A 16,847-nucleotide genomic window follows, 5' to 3' on the forward strand; every position below is an offset into this window, starting at 1 on the left:
AGAGGGAAAGGGACTTGCCCAGTATCACTCAGCTGGTGGCAGTGTGAGAACTAGACCCTAGACATCCTTCCCAGCCCAGTGCTGCTTTATTGACACCATGCTGCTTTCTCTTCTCATTGCCTTGCTGGCTGTAACCTGCCTTTATATATATAAAAATGAAGTTGCTACTTCTTACTGTAGACTGTTTTGATTAGCTTAGCTCTGCTGCCCCTGTGTGTGTTTCTGCACCAGCCCTGGAATGCCCAACGGGGTCTGTAACACTTGTCAGTGTGTATGTAGGGGAAATGGAAAGTCTGAAAAGGGGAAAGGATTCTAATTTTCTTACCCAAGCAAAGCTCAGGGTTCTGTAGGTGGCAGAAGGTGACAGTGTCCTGGAGAGAGTGTCCTTTTATGAAAGGATGTTTTTGGTGGTGTCAGTCCCCTCTTTTCTTCCCCTCCCTACCCCCAGAAGCAGGGAAATTAGTTTACCTGTCAGTGTGTGTGTGTGTGTGTGTCCCCCAAAGCAAGTGATTAGTATTCAGGATAATGAATGTGGTATGTGTCCATTATATGAAAAATATTATTTTCTCTGAGATTTAGTTAACCCGTAATGTCATAAACTGAGTGTTTTCTAACCTATGGACTCCAGATTTCTTTCCCTTTGAAAGGTAAAAGTTTCAGAGCATGTGCCTTTGATCATCCATAAAAAAATTGTATGAAGCATGATTAATAATAGTGAGGCAGGTGGTTTTCATAGAAAGCAGTTAAGGGTGAGTGCACCCAATTTAGCTTTATTGCTGCTTGGCTGAGTTTTGAGGGATGAGATGGAAAATAGGCTTGGATTTGAAGGAAGAGAAGGAGAGTAAGATGCACCATTTATCGAGTGCCTACTGTGGATCAGGTTTTGTACATATAAATTTACATTTGAGCCACATGAATCCTCTGTAAGTAAGTGTAGATTAGAAGCCCAGTTTCACAAATTCCAAAGCCTGTGCTCATTCTACCTCCTCATATTATGGCCTTTCACTGTTTTGGAATGTTTTCCAGTGTGATCAGAGAGACTTCATGGTATTTTAGAAAGAGCTGGATGATCCATTCCACTTAATAGTTTGTCCTGGGTAGTAAGTTACTTAGCTCATCTGAGACTATAAAATAGAGAGAATTCTATCTGTCCTGCTTACCCTTGCAGTTTTGTTGTGAGGATCAACTGAAGTAGTAAATGTGAAAGCACATGCTTGTACTGGCTTTCCTCACCTACGAAATGTCTAATACTTCTCCATCCAAAGCAAAATCCAAATCAGCCTTTCTCCTTTCTTAAACTTTCCCCTCAAACTACAGTCTTCTCTGCATGCCTTTCTTACCAGCCTGGCCCCAGCCTAGCTTTTCAGCTCCTTTCTAATCCCTTCCCAACACATTCTCTATGTTCCATACTCCAGATATCTGGGATGTACCTGAATTATGTATGTTCATGCTTCTGCCTGGGCTCAGGCTTTCTTTGCCTGGAAAGCTCCTTAGTCACCTTGGGAACTTGTTTGCCATTTAAGCCCTGATCAAATGTTGCTTCCTCTACCCCCATCCTGGAAAGGATTACTGACTTTCCATTATGTTTCTATAGTACTGCCTTAGTTGGGGTTGCTATAATAAAGTGTCATGGACTGGGTGGCTTAAACAACAGAAATTTAGTTCTCATAGTTCTGGAGGCTGAGAAGTCCAAGATGAAGGCACTGGCAGATTTGGTGTCTGCATCCTGGTTCATAGATGGCTATTTTGTTGTTGTATCCTCACATGGCAGAAAAGGATAAGAGAGCTCTCTTTGAGGGGGGGGAGTGTCTGTTGTTTATAAGGGCACTAATGCCATTCACAAGGGCTCTAGCTTCAGACCTAAACATCTCCCAAAGGCCTCATCTCCTAATATCATCACACTGAGGGTTAGAATGTCAACATATGGGTTGGATATGGTGGCTCACACCTGTCATCCCCAGCACTTTGGGAGGCTGAGGTGGGAGGATCACTTGAGGCCAGGAGTTCAAGGCCAGCTTGGGCAAAATAGTGAGACCCCATCTCTACAAAAAAAAAAAAAAAAGGAATGGATGAATGTCAACATGGATTTTGGACAGATGGATGGGAACATTCAGTCCATAACAAGTACTTTGTATCTACCTTTATTAAATCATTTGTCACATTTTTGTTAACATTAGAGCTGTGTATGTGAATACTTACAGGATAAGATCTATGATTTGTGTTTATGTCTCCATCGCTTGAAGTTTCTGGTACATAGTGGTAAGTTTGTTGCATTGTCTTTAGATCATTTGCCCAAGGTTAATTTTGTTACAACCAAGATTGGAACACAAATCTGTCCAACTTCAAAGTCCGTTTTCTCCTAGGGATGCTATAGAGAGATTAGGTTTTCTCAAGTTTCCAGAGAATTCTATGGTGTTTCTGGTAAATGGTGTTTTAAAGAGTCCCTTTCTGATTGCAGCTCTACCTTGGACAAGACGCTGCTGAATCTGTAAGAGATGCCACTGCCACTACCACCCCGAAGCTCCAAACCCAAGACTAAGAAATCTCCATCCAGCAAAATTGTGCCCAGTGATCATAACCAATATGAAAAGGTTAGAGCAAGCTATCTTAACAGTGTGTCAGATAGTCTCTTCCTGTGTTGGTTCAGTACCCATCCTCACCCTTGGATCTTTTGGAATATGTCTGGTTTAGTCTGAGAAATTGGGGATGGGTGGCAGCCCTTGTAGTTGGAGAATACCAGCAAATTAGAACTTGGGAAGGAAGTATGAACTCTTCCCATAAATGTAGTGCTTAAATGAAGGCCACTTCCACAACCCTCAAAACCAAACAACACTCAGCTCTCATCACTCTTACTTTCTCTGAGAAGCTCCAAGCACCTTGCTGAGAGGCTATTTGGTACCTCCTGGTAAGAAGATTACATCAGCAAATATTTCATCATGCTTTTTACAGCTATTAAATTTGATAAATGAGTGTATTTTTTTACACTACTGTTTGGATGTTATGGGTAGTTTGACATTGTTATTCTAACCTTGGGATGTTCTGTGTTCATCATCATATGTAATCATAATTATACTAACGCTGATGAATTGTAATCAAGAGAGTATTTCTTGGAGCAAACATTAGATGAATTTAATTTCCTTGATTGGTTTTCTCTCAGCACAGATAAACATTTGCTAATAATTTTCATTTTTGTTTTACTAAAATGATTTTCCTGGAGTGACCAAATTTATTTCCCATGTAAATTTGTCAAGAAAGCTTGTATACATTGATTGGGATTTTGGCCATATCAAATTTTCTGATTAGAATTCTACCAATGTAACTTTTCTTTTGTGGCAGTTATTTTTCCAGATCCAACTTTCTTAGAGCACATTTTGCAAATCTTAAGTTTTACTGAGTTCAGTTTCAGCTGTAATTTTTTTTGGTTGATTATTTCTACCAGTAATATTAAATAGGCATTAGATAACAGACTGACAGTTTATTTCTTAGATAATTTTTGAGAAAATAATATTTTATATTTTGCTAATTATTTCTACTAGGATTATTTATCATGAACTAGATAAAAGACTAATAGTTTACTTATGTCTTGGCTTAATCAGAGAACAGAAATAATTCTTCTCAGCTCTTCCAGTATTACTCTATTGTACCAGATTGGTCTATTGTATCATGAATCCAGTTCTCTAAATTTCTGATCACTTACTGTGCCATGTACTGTTTGTTAATGGCCTAAATGGAAAACAAAGCAAATGGTCTGATCCCAGCGTCCTGCTTTACATCATAAGAACTCTCTGATATAGGTAGGGCAGGTTCTTAGAATTTCATAAGGAAAATCTGAGATGTAGGAGACTTTTACCAAGTAAAAGCTGTTAGGGTGTAGAAGAGCCCTATAGTGTGATTTGCCCTAACATCTAGCCCCATAAAGATGGTCGTATTCTGGGAGTGAGGTAACCATGCACAGATACAGAATACCTAGAAAGAAAGCTCCCTCTGCTCCAAAATATTCACCCCTCATCCTTGTCCCTGACCCTCCCTTATATACGCTAACAATTAGAGCTTAATCTGGATTACAAAACTTTTTTCTTAAAATACAAAATTTTCCCTGTTAGGTTTATAGTCATATCAGACTACACATTTTTAAATACTGTTTCCATCCATTTATAGTTTATACAGACTATTTTTAAAAATACATATTCTCTTATTTGCTTCTCAGGAACTCTAAGGTAGGTTATCATTCTAATTTTACTGATAAGAAAATTGAGGCTCAGAGATTAAGTGACTTGTCTAAGGTCAACAGCTAGTAAAGAACAGATCCTGGACCAGTGTATAGGTATGTGCACTATTATCCTTATTGGAAATGTCTTTAAAAAGCTACTTAATATAAAAGATAATTAAATATTTGTTAAATTGTTAAACTGATTTACCTGAAAGCATCGTATTAAAGGAATAACTAGGAGTGGTGGGGGAGGTAATGGTTCATCTCGGATAGGATAACTATAAATATGAGAGAAGAGGAAAAATTAGCTTTACCAAGCTATATTTTGCTCATTTTGAGAGTTACACTGAAGATCATCTCGTCTCTTTGCAGACTTGTTCCCATCATTAGTGACTACCACCTTTAGGGACTCAAATAGGAGCTTTTAGTGCCAAAATGACCTTTTGTTGTAATTTATCATGTGCATCCCTGGTTCCTTTGAGATTCTGGTGTTTCTGCTGAACCCTGAAGATAACACAAAGTCCCTTAAGAGACTGTTCCCAATTGGATATACTCATTTATCTATTTTACTTTTGTAGAGGGGGGAGAATTACCAAGCAAAGATATCTCCATCTTCACCACAGGGAGCACTCAAAAAGAGATCAGCTTTTGAAGATCTGACCAATGTGAGTATGCTAGTCCAGTCCCCTACTGTGGTTTTGTGTAAGGCTTAGACAACCTCTTTCTTGAGGGATTTTTCCATTTTACCAAACTCTGACCCTCTCTGGAATGTTGAGAACAGATTTTATTTGGCATCAATGACCCAATTTCAAAAACTGCAGGGACTCTTCTACTGGCACATACCATCTGGGTCAATTGGTAGAGTTATCTGAAAGCAGCAGAGTGATTAACAGATATGAAATTGTAGATAATATGAGAACTATGAGATTACATTTAGATACAGTTTAGAGATGGCTCAGCTGGCTGCTTAGGCCTTGGAGGTAAGTACTTTGGTGGAATCATTGTAGTCTAGGGCTGTGTTTATCTATTTGAGCACTATGGGTGTTTTGGGCAGGGCAGTTTTTCTATTTATAGGATTGACCACAGCCAGCATCCCTGGTCCCTAGGCATTAAATTCCAGCAGAAGCCCAGTGATAGTGACAATCTAAAATGCTTTCTAATGTACAGAACTGCTGAGAACCACAGTTCCATGATCTGGTCTTCAACTATGAAGATACAAAAACTCAATTTTGACTTGAATTCTTGAATTCCCTCCTAAGTCACCTCCCTTCTTGGATTAGTAAAGTACTAGTAAAATTAGAATTAATGGAATTGTTGTTAATTGAATATAGAATCAGGCCAAAGATAATCTTGAGTCTTAGTAGATATCAGTTGTTATTATTTTCTAAGTGCTTACCACATGCCAGCCTCTATTTTAAGCACTTTTTCCTGTATCAATCCACTTAATCCTCATATGACCCTATGAGGTACATACTATAATCATCTCTACTTTACAGATGAGGATTTTCCCATTATTGGTTTTGAAGTCTGTTTCATCTAGGCTACAGAGAAGCCTGGTGAGCTACTTTTGCCCAACACAATAGAGTATACTTCCGTGGCTACCAGAATACTTGTTTCTACTAGATATGTTTTACTCCCTTGGGCAGGATCAGATAAGCATTGGCAAAGTTCTTTCCTTTGGATCCCTGTACTTTAGATTCTACATGACCACCTTTTGGGTAGTGCAATCTCTTTCCCATGCAGATTACACCATGTTTTTAAGTTATGTCTTTCTGTCCAATTTAAAACTTACTATCGATTGGTAGAAAGAGTCCCCCTCCCACACATATCTACAAGGTTAGATTCATTTCCTGATTTATTTAACCATGAATCTAGAAACTTGGCTGAAATAAGGTAGCTACAAATCAGAAGATTAGTTTAACTTCCCTTGGCCTTCAGAGTTCTTGATGGGAGTACAATGACACTGTGCAAGGTAAGTGTCTTAGTCTATTTGGGCCACTATAACAAAATACCTTAGACTTGGTAACTTATAAAAAACAGAAATTTATTACTCACAGTTCTGGAGGCTGAAAAGTCCAAGATCAAAGTGCTGGAAGATTTATTATCTGGTGAGGGCCCACTCCTCATAGGTGGCATCTTCTTGCTGTGTCCTCACATGGCAGAAGAGGCAAACAAGCTCCCTTGAGCCTCCTTTATAAGGTAACTAATCCTATTCATGAGGGCTCTGCCCTTATGACTTAATCACCTCTCAAAAGGCCTCTTCTCTTAATACTATCACATTAGAGATTAGGTTTCGACATATGAATTTTAGGGGGACACAGACCATAGCAGTAAGGCATCACAGTATGTGAGAAACTGATTTTCTTGCTATGTCTCAGTCCTTCCTTTTTCATGAGTTTTATTATACTATTCAGAAAGAACAGACACAAATTAACTGTAACAATAATAGGAAACCCGTGCAGGTATCCAGGACTCTCTTAATTCTCCAACCAAATTCAGTATCTGTTCAGCCACATCCTCATGGGGACAAGGCAGTGGGGAGGAAGGCATCTCCAAGCAGTAATCTCTGCTTCTAACTTTCCAGCAGCTCAGAAAGCCCATTTGCCTTTTGCATTCAAGTTCTGAAGATTCACCTTGGTTACCTTGAAGGGTCTTTGGTGCTTTCCAGAGAAAGTTCCATCATTACAATGTACCTAAGTCATTCCTAGGGTTGGGCATTTCTGTTGATATCTCAGCTCATCTATTTGAGGGTTGAAGGCTCCTTTCTTTCTGAATTTTGGGGATTTCCCTATATAATGTTTTGCTGCTTTCTGTCAGTATTACAAGGTTTCCTTGTCCCTATCTCTGTCTTCTTCTCAACATTTGCCACAATGAGGTCCTGGCCTGCCAAGAAGAATTGATCTATTTTAATTAGTTAATCTGCTGTGAGTTTTTCTTTCCCCCTGCTTTATAATTTCCAGGCTGGGAAATGATAAAGGACTTTCGATAATATATAAGAGCTGGTGCTAAGCCAGCAGACAAGGAAATAGGGCCTATATCCATGTTTATCTATATGGTTTTGTGTAAGTAGGACTTTCATTTCTATTCTCCTATTTCATGGTGAAAGAATTATGGGGAAGTACAGATAAAGGTTCGCTTGAGCCTAGCTCTTCATGAAAATATCAGTGCTTCGAACCTGCACAAATGGCAATTAGAAAGTTTCACCTTGGGGATTGGGGTCTCTACCTCTCTCCTGCCAAGAATATACCTCTTTTCTCATTCTGAATCTTGATGGCATGGATAGGGAGTTTGTAAAACTTTAGGTAAAATTAAAATGAAAATTGTGCCACACTCTTTGAAAAGCAGAGATGGATGACTTGTGGTCCTAAAAAGGATTAGATTACAATTGCTTATTATGATCTGATGATACAAACACATACTTTTTTTCCTATATTTCATTTGGAAATAACTTCAGATTTACAAGGTGTTGCAAAAATTAAAAAAAATAGTGCAAAGAACACCCTTATACCCTTCACCTAGGTTACCTATTGTTAACATTTTATGCCACTAGCTTTATCATTCACTTACATGTATCATGGTCCTTTACCCCAAGTACTTCCATGTGTATTTCCTAGGAATAGAAAAATTGTCTTATATAATCACAGGGCACTTATCAACTGTCTAAATGTACATTAATACAGCAGTTTTATATAATCAATTGTCTATATTCCAGTTTTATCAGTTGATCTTATAGCACCCATATAGCATTTTCCCCCTCCAGTAAAAGATCCAGTCTAGATTCATGTGTTAGATTTGCTTATCTTTTTAGCCTCTAAATCTGGAACATTTTCATGGTCTTTCTTTTTTTTTTTTTATGGCATTACTATTTTTGAAGGATATAATCTCATGCAACTCTCCCCTTTGTAAAATAAAATGGTCCTCATTTTGTGTTTGTTGTTTCCTTGTGATTAGATGATTTTATACATTCTTGGCTAGATACTGTAGGTGATGTTCTTTCTGTCCTCCTCAAGGTGTCACATCTGGAGGCACACAATGTCTATCTGTCGCTTGTTGATGATGTTAATTTTGATCACCCGATTAAGATAGTGCCTGGTTTTTCCACTCTACAATTAATTTTTTTCTCTTTCGTAACTATTAAGTCTGTGGAAATACTCTTAACAGTCTAAAAATAGCCTGCTCTTCATCAAAATGTCCTCTAGATTTAGCACCCATTGATGATTCTTGCCTTAATCTTTTATTATGATTTTTCCAACTCTAGCATTTGCTTCCAATTTACCAGTCTTTCCTGGGCATTCTTCTACAGGCATAAGCCTTCCCTTCTCTCCTATATATAATTTGGTATGGACTCATGAATTCTTATGGTGGTTGTTTATTATTATATTTTATTTTGGTGCTCAACTTGTCCTAGATTTGGCCTGTTAGTATCTCCTTCAGTCTGACTACTGTGTCCTTGTGATGAGCTCTCATAATTTTTTTGAACATTTATTTCTAGCATAAACAGATGTTCCAGGCTCATTTTATGCCTACTTTGTCCCAGCCCTGGAGTCAACTATTTCTCCAAGGAGTTCTGACTCCTTTTGGTGGGGAATGGTATTAGAAACCAAGATCTCAGTGCTAGGTGTGCTACTGGGGTATCTGCTTTTTCTGTTCTTTCAGCATACAAAGCTAGGAAATATCTGCAGGTATATGTATACAAATGTACACACATGTGTACTTATATCTTTATACACAGATTTATATACACATATACGTATATACACAGCTATATATACACACAAACCTATTTAAGAAATCATGAATTCATACAGCCTCAATTCTAGCACACAAGATTCTTTCTTGCATTCCCCAATTCATATTTGTATGTTCTTCCTTCTACATTGACAGCCCTGGTTCCCAAGAACATCAACACATTTACTTAATACTGTAATATATCTAAGAGAGTTTCAAAATTACTTCATCAATACCACTATAATAAACCTAAAAAGAGTTCCAGATTTATTAGCAATATCCACCCCCACAAACCCATCCTAATTGAGAATTTGTACTTTGAGGGTATATAGTCAAATACTGTGTTTGTAAGTTACTTGGATTGGTTGTTTCTTTTCTTCTGTTTTCTGTTTTTTCTTTAGTGTGGTTAGGGTATTTATTTGAAATATAATTAGGCTAATTTGTTTTATTTTAAAGGCATAATTTTAAGTTTATTTTTACTGACATTATTTACAGTCCCATAATCTCTCCTACTGTTTAATAGTGTTAGTTGGGATTAGAGTCTGATGGAACTCCCCAGATTCCTGTGGGAAGTAAATATCACTCAATGAAATGGGATTGATGTTTCAGAGACCGCTACCCTTATGGTAGCGGTCTACCCTGAAAAGCTAATTGATCTTGGCATACCCAGACAGCAAAGCCAGTCATATTGCCTTTTTTTTCCCTTCTGAACATTTATGAGGTCAAAGTGGAATGTGATGTTAACAAAGCATCTTTTCAGTTGTTTGACAGCCAGTATGCCTGGCATGGAGATCAGAACTACATCCTGTATCCTCTGGAAGCAGTTAGGGCTGCTATTTAGCCAACACATACTAGTACTAATGCATTGGTTGTTTGCTGCTAGCTTCCACTGTGATTGGTCAGCCCAGTGTCATACTGATTGTGAGATGTTTGGATTATCACTCCTGGAACACCCAAACAACCTGTCCATGTGGGTCAGGACTTTCCTATAAGAACCACCTATTAGGTAATTTGTGGTTTTCTTAATTTCCCTGCCACCTTCTCCCTCCTCCCACCTATTTAATTAATTATTTTTTTGCAGGCTTTGCAAAGTCAACATGCTCAACTTAAGAAGGAAGCCAACAGGGAGTTTATAAAAAATGTTTTCAAGAAGATAAACAGGAACACATATGTTATTGAGTTGGATGAAAACACTGAGGTAACTCTAAAAGGGTAAGTAAGAGGGGACTCAGATCGCATTGGTTTAGATGGTAAAGCAGAGTGTGTGACATTCTTTTGCCCCTATTTTGTCCCTGTTGATAATATGTTTAGTGAGCCATAGTGGTGACCATCACAGTAACCCTGGGTGCTGAGGTGGACCCAGCCGTAGTTGCTGAAGAGTTATAGGGCTCTTTTCATTTTCTTTTCCTATGGTGTTTGTGCATATTGAAAGAGTTGTTGTCACTGGGGAATTTGGTAAAAGACCTTGTGCTCATCTTTTCTCTCTTTTAGTAATTCAGTCCCTGTTTTAGCTAGTCTGCGCTTGGGAATGTGGGGGTAGCTTAATTTTTAAGGAACTTTCAGGAGCTTGCTAGTCTGCTTATTGCATTAGAAACTTTAGGGGAGATTTGTCCCTTGCTACTGGAGAGAAATTACCATCTCTCTAGGCTAAAAACATGTGTCTTCCAGCTATTATAGGTAATCGTTGACAGGTTCTGCAAGTACAGATAGGCATTCCCGTTTAGGATTGGAAAAATAATTTACCTCTAGGAAAAATTTTATTGAAAGATGACTTACAAAGTAGAGTGAGACTTTTCTATATTCTCTTCTCTTTCCAGTGGGAATTACTTCTTCAGGGACTAATCTGCATTTGAATAAATTAGATAGATGGCTATAGCAGGGCTAAGAATGAGTTCAAAAGGGTAAGGTAAAAAGGTTGGAGAACTCTAGAAAATTAAAATGCTAGGTCTACAGATACTTTGCTAATTACCAAACAGAAAGAAGATTAGAATTTAGCCTTACTTGGTTTCCTGCTGAAATGGAATTCCTGGAGTTTGTATGCATATTTTGACCTTAATTCTCTGCATTACTTTCTTTTCAATTTCTTTCATCATTCTGATTTTAGCAGGCAAACAAACCCTCACAAATGCGATAAACATTCTTCCCTTCATTCAGGGTTCATTGGAATGGACCCTAATAATAGTACTAGAACCAGTAATAGCTACCATTTATTGAGAACTCACTATAATCCCATTAGTATAATCACTAAATATTTTTGTAACAGCTTTATTGATATAATTTGCATATCAGACAATTTGAACCGTACAATTCAATGGTGTTTAGTATATTCACAGTTATGCAGCCATCACAATCAATTTTAGAACATTTTCATCAACCCCAAAAGTAACCCTATACCTTTAGCTGTCACCTCTCAATTTCCCCAGTCCTCCCCAGCTCTAGGCAACCACTAATCTACTTTCTGTCTCTATATAGATTTCCCTATTCTGTACATTTCATATAAATGTAATTATACAATGTGTGGTCTTTTGTGTCTAGCTTCTTTCACTTAGCATAATGTTTTCAAAGTTCATGTCATAGCGGGTATAAGTGCTTCATTTTTTTTATTGCCAAATAATCTGTTGCATATATACAGCACATTTTCTGCGTCCATTCATCAGTTGGATGGACATTTGGGTTGTGTGAACAAAAGTTCTCTGATAAGGAATTTGGAGGAATGAGACTTTATTCCAGTGAACAGTTTGCAAGCCAGGGAGACATAGTTTTCTGTGTAAAATGAAGGTGTGTCCCAGAGAACAAAGGGAAGGCTCAGTTTACAGTGGCCCCATCATAGCTCACTGCAACCTCAAACTCCTGGGCTCAAGCGATCATCCTGCCCCAGCCTCTGGACTAGCTGGGACTACATGCGTGCACCACTGTACCCAGCTAAATTTTTCTGGTTTTAGTAGTGTGTGCCACTGTGCCTGGCTAAGTTTTTAATAGAGCTGGGAGTCGCTCTTGCTCAGGCTGGTCTTGAACTCTTGACCTCAAGGGATCCTCCCACCTTTGCTTCCCACAGTGCTAGGATTATGGGCTTGAGCCACCACCAAGTGGGAAGGCTCAGTTTTATAGCAAAAATTCCTGCCCTAGGTTCCCAATCAGGCTTGCTTATGCAAATGAAGGATTGAAGCTCACTTAGTTCTGATTGGTTGAGGCAGCTGATCCCTGATTGGATGAGACAGCTGAACCCTAAGTGGTTGAGGCGGGTGAGCTCTGAAAATCCTAAAGTTAAAAAGGTGTAGGTTTTCTAGGAATTCAGAGTATTTGTGTGACCTCTAGTCAGAAAATGGCCGATTGGCTCCTAGTTAGCCACTTGGGATCCATCTTGAAGGACTGGCTATTTCAAGTTGACATTTGTTTACAGTTTCTACTTTTTGGTTATTATGAATAGTGCTGCTATGAACATTTGTGTACAAGTTTTTGTTTGAGCATCTGTTTTCAAGTCTTTTGTTATATCCCAAGGAGTGTGGTTGCTGGTTCATATGGTAGTTCTATGTTGAATGTATAGAGGAACTGTCAAGCTGTATTCCATGGTGGCTGCATTATTTTACATTCCTACCAGCAATGTATGAGAGTTTTCAGTTTTCCACATCTTTATTAGCCCTTGTATTTTCTGGAGATGTTTTTTGATGTTGAGCATCTTTCATGTGCTTATTGGCTATTTGTATATCTTCTTTGGCGGAATGTCTATGTAGATCTTTTGTCCATTTTTTGTGCTTTTATTTTCTTAAATTTTTAAAAATGTTATTTTTTAATTGACATATCGTAATTATGTATAGTTATTGGTCTTTTTATTATTGAGTTGTAAGAGTTCTTTTTTTGTTTTTTTGAGACAGAGTCTCACTCTGTTGCCTGGGCTACAGTGCTGTGGCATTAGCCTAGCTCACAGCAACCTCAAACTCCTGGGCTCAAGCGATCCTCCTGCCTCAGCCTCCTGAGTAGCTGGGACTACAGGCATGTGCTATTTGCCCGGCTAATTTTTTTATATATTTTTAGTTGTCAATTAATTTCTTTCTATTTATAGTGGAGAAGTGGTCTCGCTCTTGCACAGGCTGGTTTCGAACTCCTGACCTTGAGCGATTCTCCTGCCTTGTCCTCCCAGAGTGCTAGGATTACAGGCATGAGCCACCTCACCTGGCCATGTAAGAGTTCTTTATGTATTCTAGGTACAAGTCCCTGATCAGATATGAGTTGCAAATACTTTCATCCATTTTGTGGGTTATCTTTTTACTTTGTTGATGAAATTCTTTGAAGCATAAGTTTTAATTTTGATGAAGTTCAATTTATTTTTTCTTTTATTGCTTATGCTTTTGATGTCATATCTAAGAAACCATTGCTAATCCAAGATGATACACTTGTTTTCTTCTAAGTGTTTTAAAGTATTAGCCCTTAGGTTTTTGATCTCTTTTGAGTTAATTTTGGTTGGTGTTATGTGTTAGTGGTCTAACTTTACTGTAATATATGTATGTGGCTATCTAGTTTTCCCAGCACTATTTGTTGAGAATACTAATCTTTCTTCACTTGTCAAAATCAGTTGAACATAAATATGTGTTTCTTTCTGAACTTTCAATTGTATTCCATTGATCTATATGTCTGTTGTTACCTATCATTATGCCAGTACCACATTGTCTTATTACAGCTTTGTATTGCATTTTGAATTTGGGAAGTGTGATTCCTTTAAATTTTGTTCTTTTATATAAAAAAAGAAAAAAATTTCCAGACTTTGTTCTATTTCAAGATTGTTTTGGCTATTCTGAGTTCCTTGCAATTCCACATAAATTTTAAAATCAGCTTGCCAATTTCTACAAATAAACCAGCTGGAATTTGTGTAGACATTGCCTTGAATCTATAAATTAAGTTGGGAAGTATTGATATCTTAATAATAAGTCTTCCAATTCACGAACAGGGGGTATATACCCATTTATTTAGATCTTTAATTTCTTTCAATAGTTTTTTGCAGTTTTCAGAGTATAAGTTTTGTGTTTATTTTGTTAAATTTATTTCTAAGCGTTTTATTCTTCTTGATGCTATTGGAAATGGAATTGTTTCCTTGATTTCATTTTCAGATTTTTCATTGTAAGTACATAAAAACACATTTGTTTATTGGGTATTGATCTTGTGTCCTAGAACCTTGTTGAACTTTTTATTAGTTCTTATAATTTCTGTGTGTATTAGTATTTTTTCTATATAAAATCATGTCTTCTGATACAGATAGATTTTTTTTCTTCATTTCTAAGATGGATGCCTTTTATTTAATTTTCTTGCCTACTTTCCTTGACTAGACCCTCTTGTACAATGTTGACTAAAAATATAAAGAGTTGGACATTTTGTCTTTCCCCTGATCTTAGAGGGGAAAACATCATTCTGGGTTTTTCATAGATGCCCTTTATCATGCTGAGGAATCTCCTTTCAATTCCTAGTTTGTTGAGTGCTTTTTATCATGAAAGAGTGTTAGATTTTTGTCAAATGATTTCCTTGGATCTATTTAGATGATAATGTAGTTTTGTTTTTTATTCCATTAATATGGTAGGGTACATGAATTCAGTTAGGCCATTAAATATGAAATGTCCGATTCCGAATTGAAAGTATAGTTTATCATCTCTCAGAGAAGCAGTACAGATTAACCAAAGTTGGCACCTAAACTATCAATACAGTTTTGCCATCTTAACAGTAGCTTGTTTATGCCAGCAGTGAAGAAGCCTGAAGCATGAGTGTTGATGAAATTGCAAAAGCAATTTTCCACATCTTGGTGGTTTTTTTGTTTGTTTGTGTTTTTTTTGGGGTATATAAACTATTTATTAACAGACAAGGCCTACAGACTTACACATCCACAGTATGGCCTCGGTGGCCAGTGGTCTTGGTGTGCTGGCCTTGGACATGAAGGCCCTAAAAATGGCTCAGCCCTCTATGGGCCTGAATCTTCTTCAGCCACTCTAGGTCTTCACGGAGCTTGTTGTCCAGACCATTGGCTAGGACCTGGCTATATTTTCCATCCTTTACATCCTGTCTGTTCAAAAACCAGTCTGGGATCTTGTGCTGGTGTGGATTCTGCATAATGGTGATTACACGTTCTACCTCATCCTCTCTGAGTTCTCCTGACCTCTTGGTGAGGTCATTGTTTGCTTTCCTCAACGTCACATGGGCATATCTTCATCCCACACCCTTAACGGCAAAAGCTATTTTCCACCACCCATTGATGTTGATGTTGAGTATTCGCAAAATGTGCTGGAACTTCTCAGGGATCATTAGAGACAAGGCACGAGCGGTGGTGTGTAGGCCTCCTGTGGAAGAGCCACAGCTTCTTGAGAATTCAATATTTTTCCTTGCAAGAAGTGGTCTAAAGCCTGGAAGAAGTGGTAGCCAGTTTGTGTAAGGTCTGGTGAATACAGTGGATGATGGAGAGTTTCCAAGTACAGCTGCTGTAGCTTGAGCAGTATTATTTGTGCTACATGTGGTCTAGCATTGTCTTGCAAGAGGATTTGCTTGTCTCTATTGACCAATCTCAGCTGCTTAATCACAAGCATCCTCATCATTGCATCCAATTGGTTGCAGAAGACATCTGCTGTAATCAATTGACCAGGTTTCATAAAGGTGGAGTGGATAATACCAGTGCTGGACCAGCAAACAGACAACATTAGCTTTTTAAATGAATATTCTGTTTTGGACTGTTTGGGCACCTCATCTTTGTCTAGTAATTGGGCTGAATGCTTGCGTTTGTCAAAAAGAATCCATTTTTCATCACATGTAATAATACAGTGTAGAAATGGTTCACCTTTATGTCATGACGGCAAAGAAAGGCAAGCTTTGAGATGATTTGTCTTCTGATGCTTGTTTAATTCATGTGTAACCCATCTATCCAGCTTCTTTACCTTGCCAATTTGTTTCAAATGGTCCAGTATTGCTGGAATAGTAACGTCAAACTGCTAATTCACGTGTAAGTTGAGATAGATTTGCTTTCACTGCAGCTTTCAGCTCATCGTTATCCATCTTGGTCTCAGGTCACCCATGTAGCTCATTTTCAAGATTAAAATCACTGGAACGGAGCTTCTCAAACCATTGATGTATTATGCGCTCATTAGCCACATCCTTCCCAAACATTTCATTGATATTTTGAGCTGTCTGCGCTGCATTGGTTCCATGATGGAACTCATATTTGAAAATAACATGAATTTTTGACGTATCCATGGTTTCACAAAAATTGCTCTAAAAAACTTCAAAAGATAATCAAAAGCCAAAATGTGCATTTGAAAGACTGAGGATGTACCTTCATGATAAACATAAAATAAGAAGTGTCAGCCAGGTGTGGTGGCCCACACCTGTAATCCTAGAACTCTGGGAGGCCGAGGTGGGAGGATTGTTTGAGATTAGGGGTTTGAGACCAGCCTGAACAGAGTGAGACCCTGTCTCTACTAAAAATAGAAAAATAAGCTGGGCATCCTAGTGCATGCCTGTAGTCCCAGCTACTCAGGAGGCTGAGGCAGGAGTATTGCTTGAGCCCAGGAGTTTGAGGTTGCTGTGAGCTGGGCTGATGCCATGGTACTCTAACCCAGGCAACTGAGTGATACTCTGTCTCAGAGAAAAAAAAGAAGTGTCAAAGTGAAATATCAGAGATATCAACTGTCAAACTTAGTACTTAAGGAAATCGGACATTTCATACTTCGTACACTTAATAGTTTGTATCTTTCTAGGAATTTGTCCATTTCATCTAAATTATCTAATTTATTGGGATGCAATTGTTTATAACATTCTTTTACTTGTTTTTAAGCATATTAATTTATTGAATCTTCACAGTAAGCCTATGAAGGAGTTATGATTATGATTACCATTTCATAGGTGAAAAAACTGAAGTTCAGAAAATTAACTTTCCCAAGGT

At 37.9% G+C, this 16,847-nt stretch overlaps 1 protein-coding gene and 1 pseudogene across 2 annotated transcripts in view; one reads left to right on the plus strand and one right to left on the minus strand.

Moving 5' to 3' along the window:
* Positions 1–2,470: 2,470 nt before the first annotated feature.
* CCNB3 (cyclin B3) overlaps positions 2,471–16,847 on the plus strand; it is a 52,254-nt gene continuing 37,877 nt past the window's right edge. The window contains exons 1-3 of one of the 2 annotated variants that reach the window (XM_075999431.1): positions 2,471–2,591; positions 4,789–4,875; positions 10,020–10,150. In XM_075999431.1, the coding sequence (XP_075855546.1) occupies positions 2,496–2,591; positions 4,789–4,875; positions 10,020–10,150 (314 nt within the window). In that variant the 5' untranslated portion in view covers positions 2,471–2,495. The remainder of the gene's footprint in view (positions 2,592–4,788; positions 4,876–10,019; positions 10,151–16,847) is intronic. The other variant, XM_075999430.1, reaches the window with a different exon arrangement.
* On the minus strand, positions 14,795–16,674 carry LOC105867157 (small ribosomal subunit protein uS13-like; annotated as a pseudogene).

This window comes from Microcebus murinus, chromosome X (assembly GCF_040939455.1).
Source record: "Microcebus murinus isolate Inina chromosome X, M.murinus_Inina_mat1.0, whole genome shotgun sequence".
In the NCBI taxonomy this organism is placed as follows: domain Eukaryota; kingdom Metazoa; phylum Chordata; class Mammalia; order Primates; family Cheirogaleidae; genus Microcebus; species Microcebus murinus.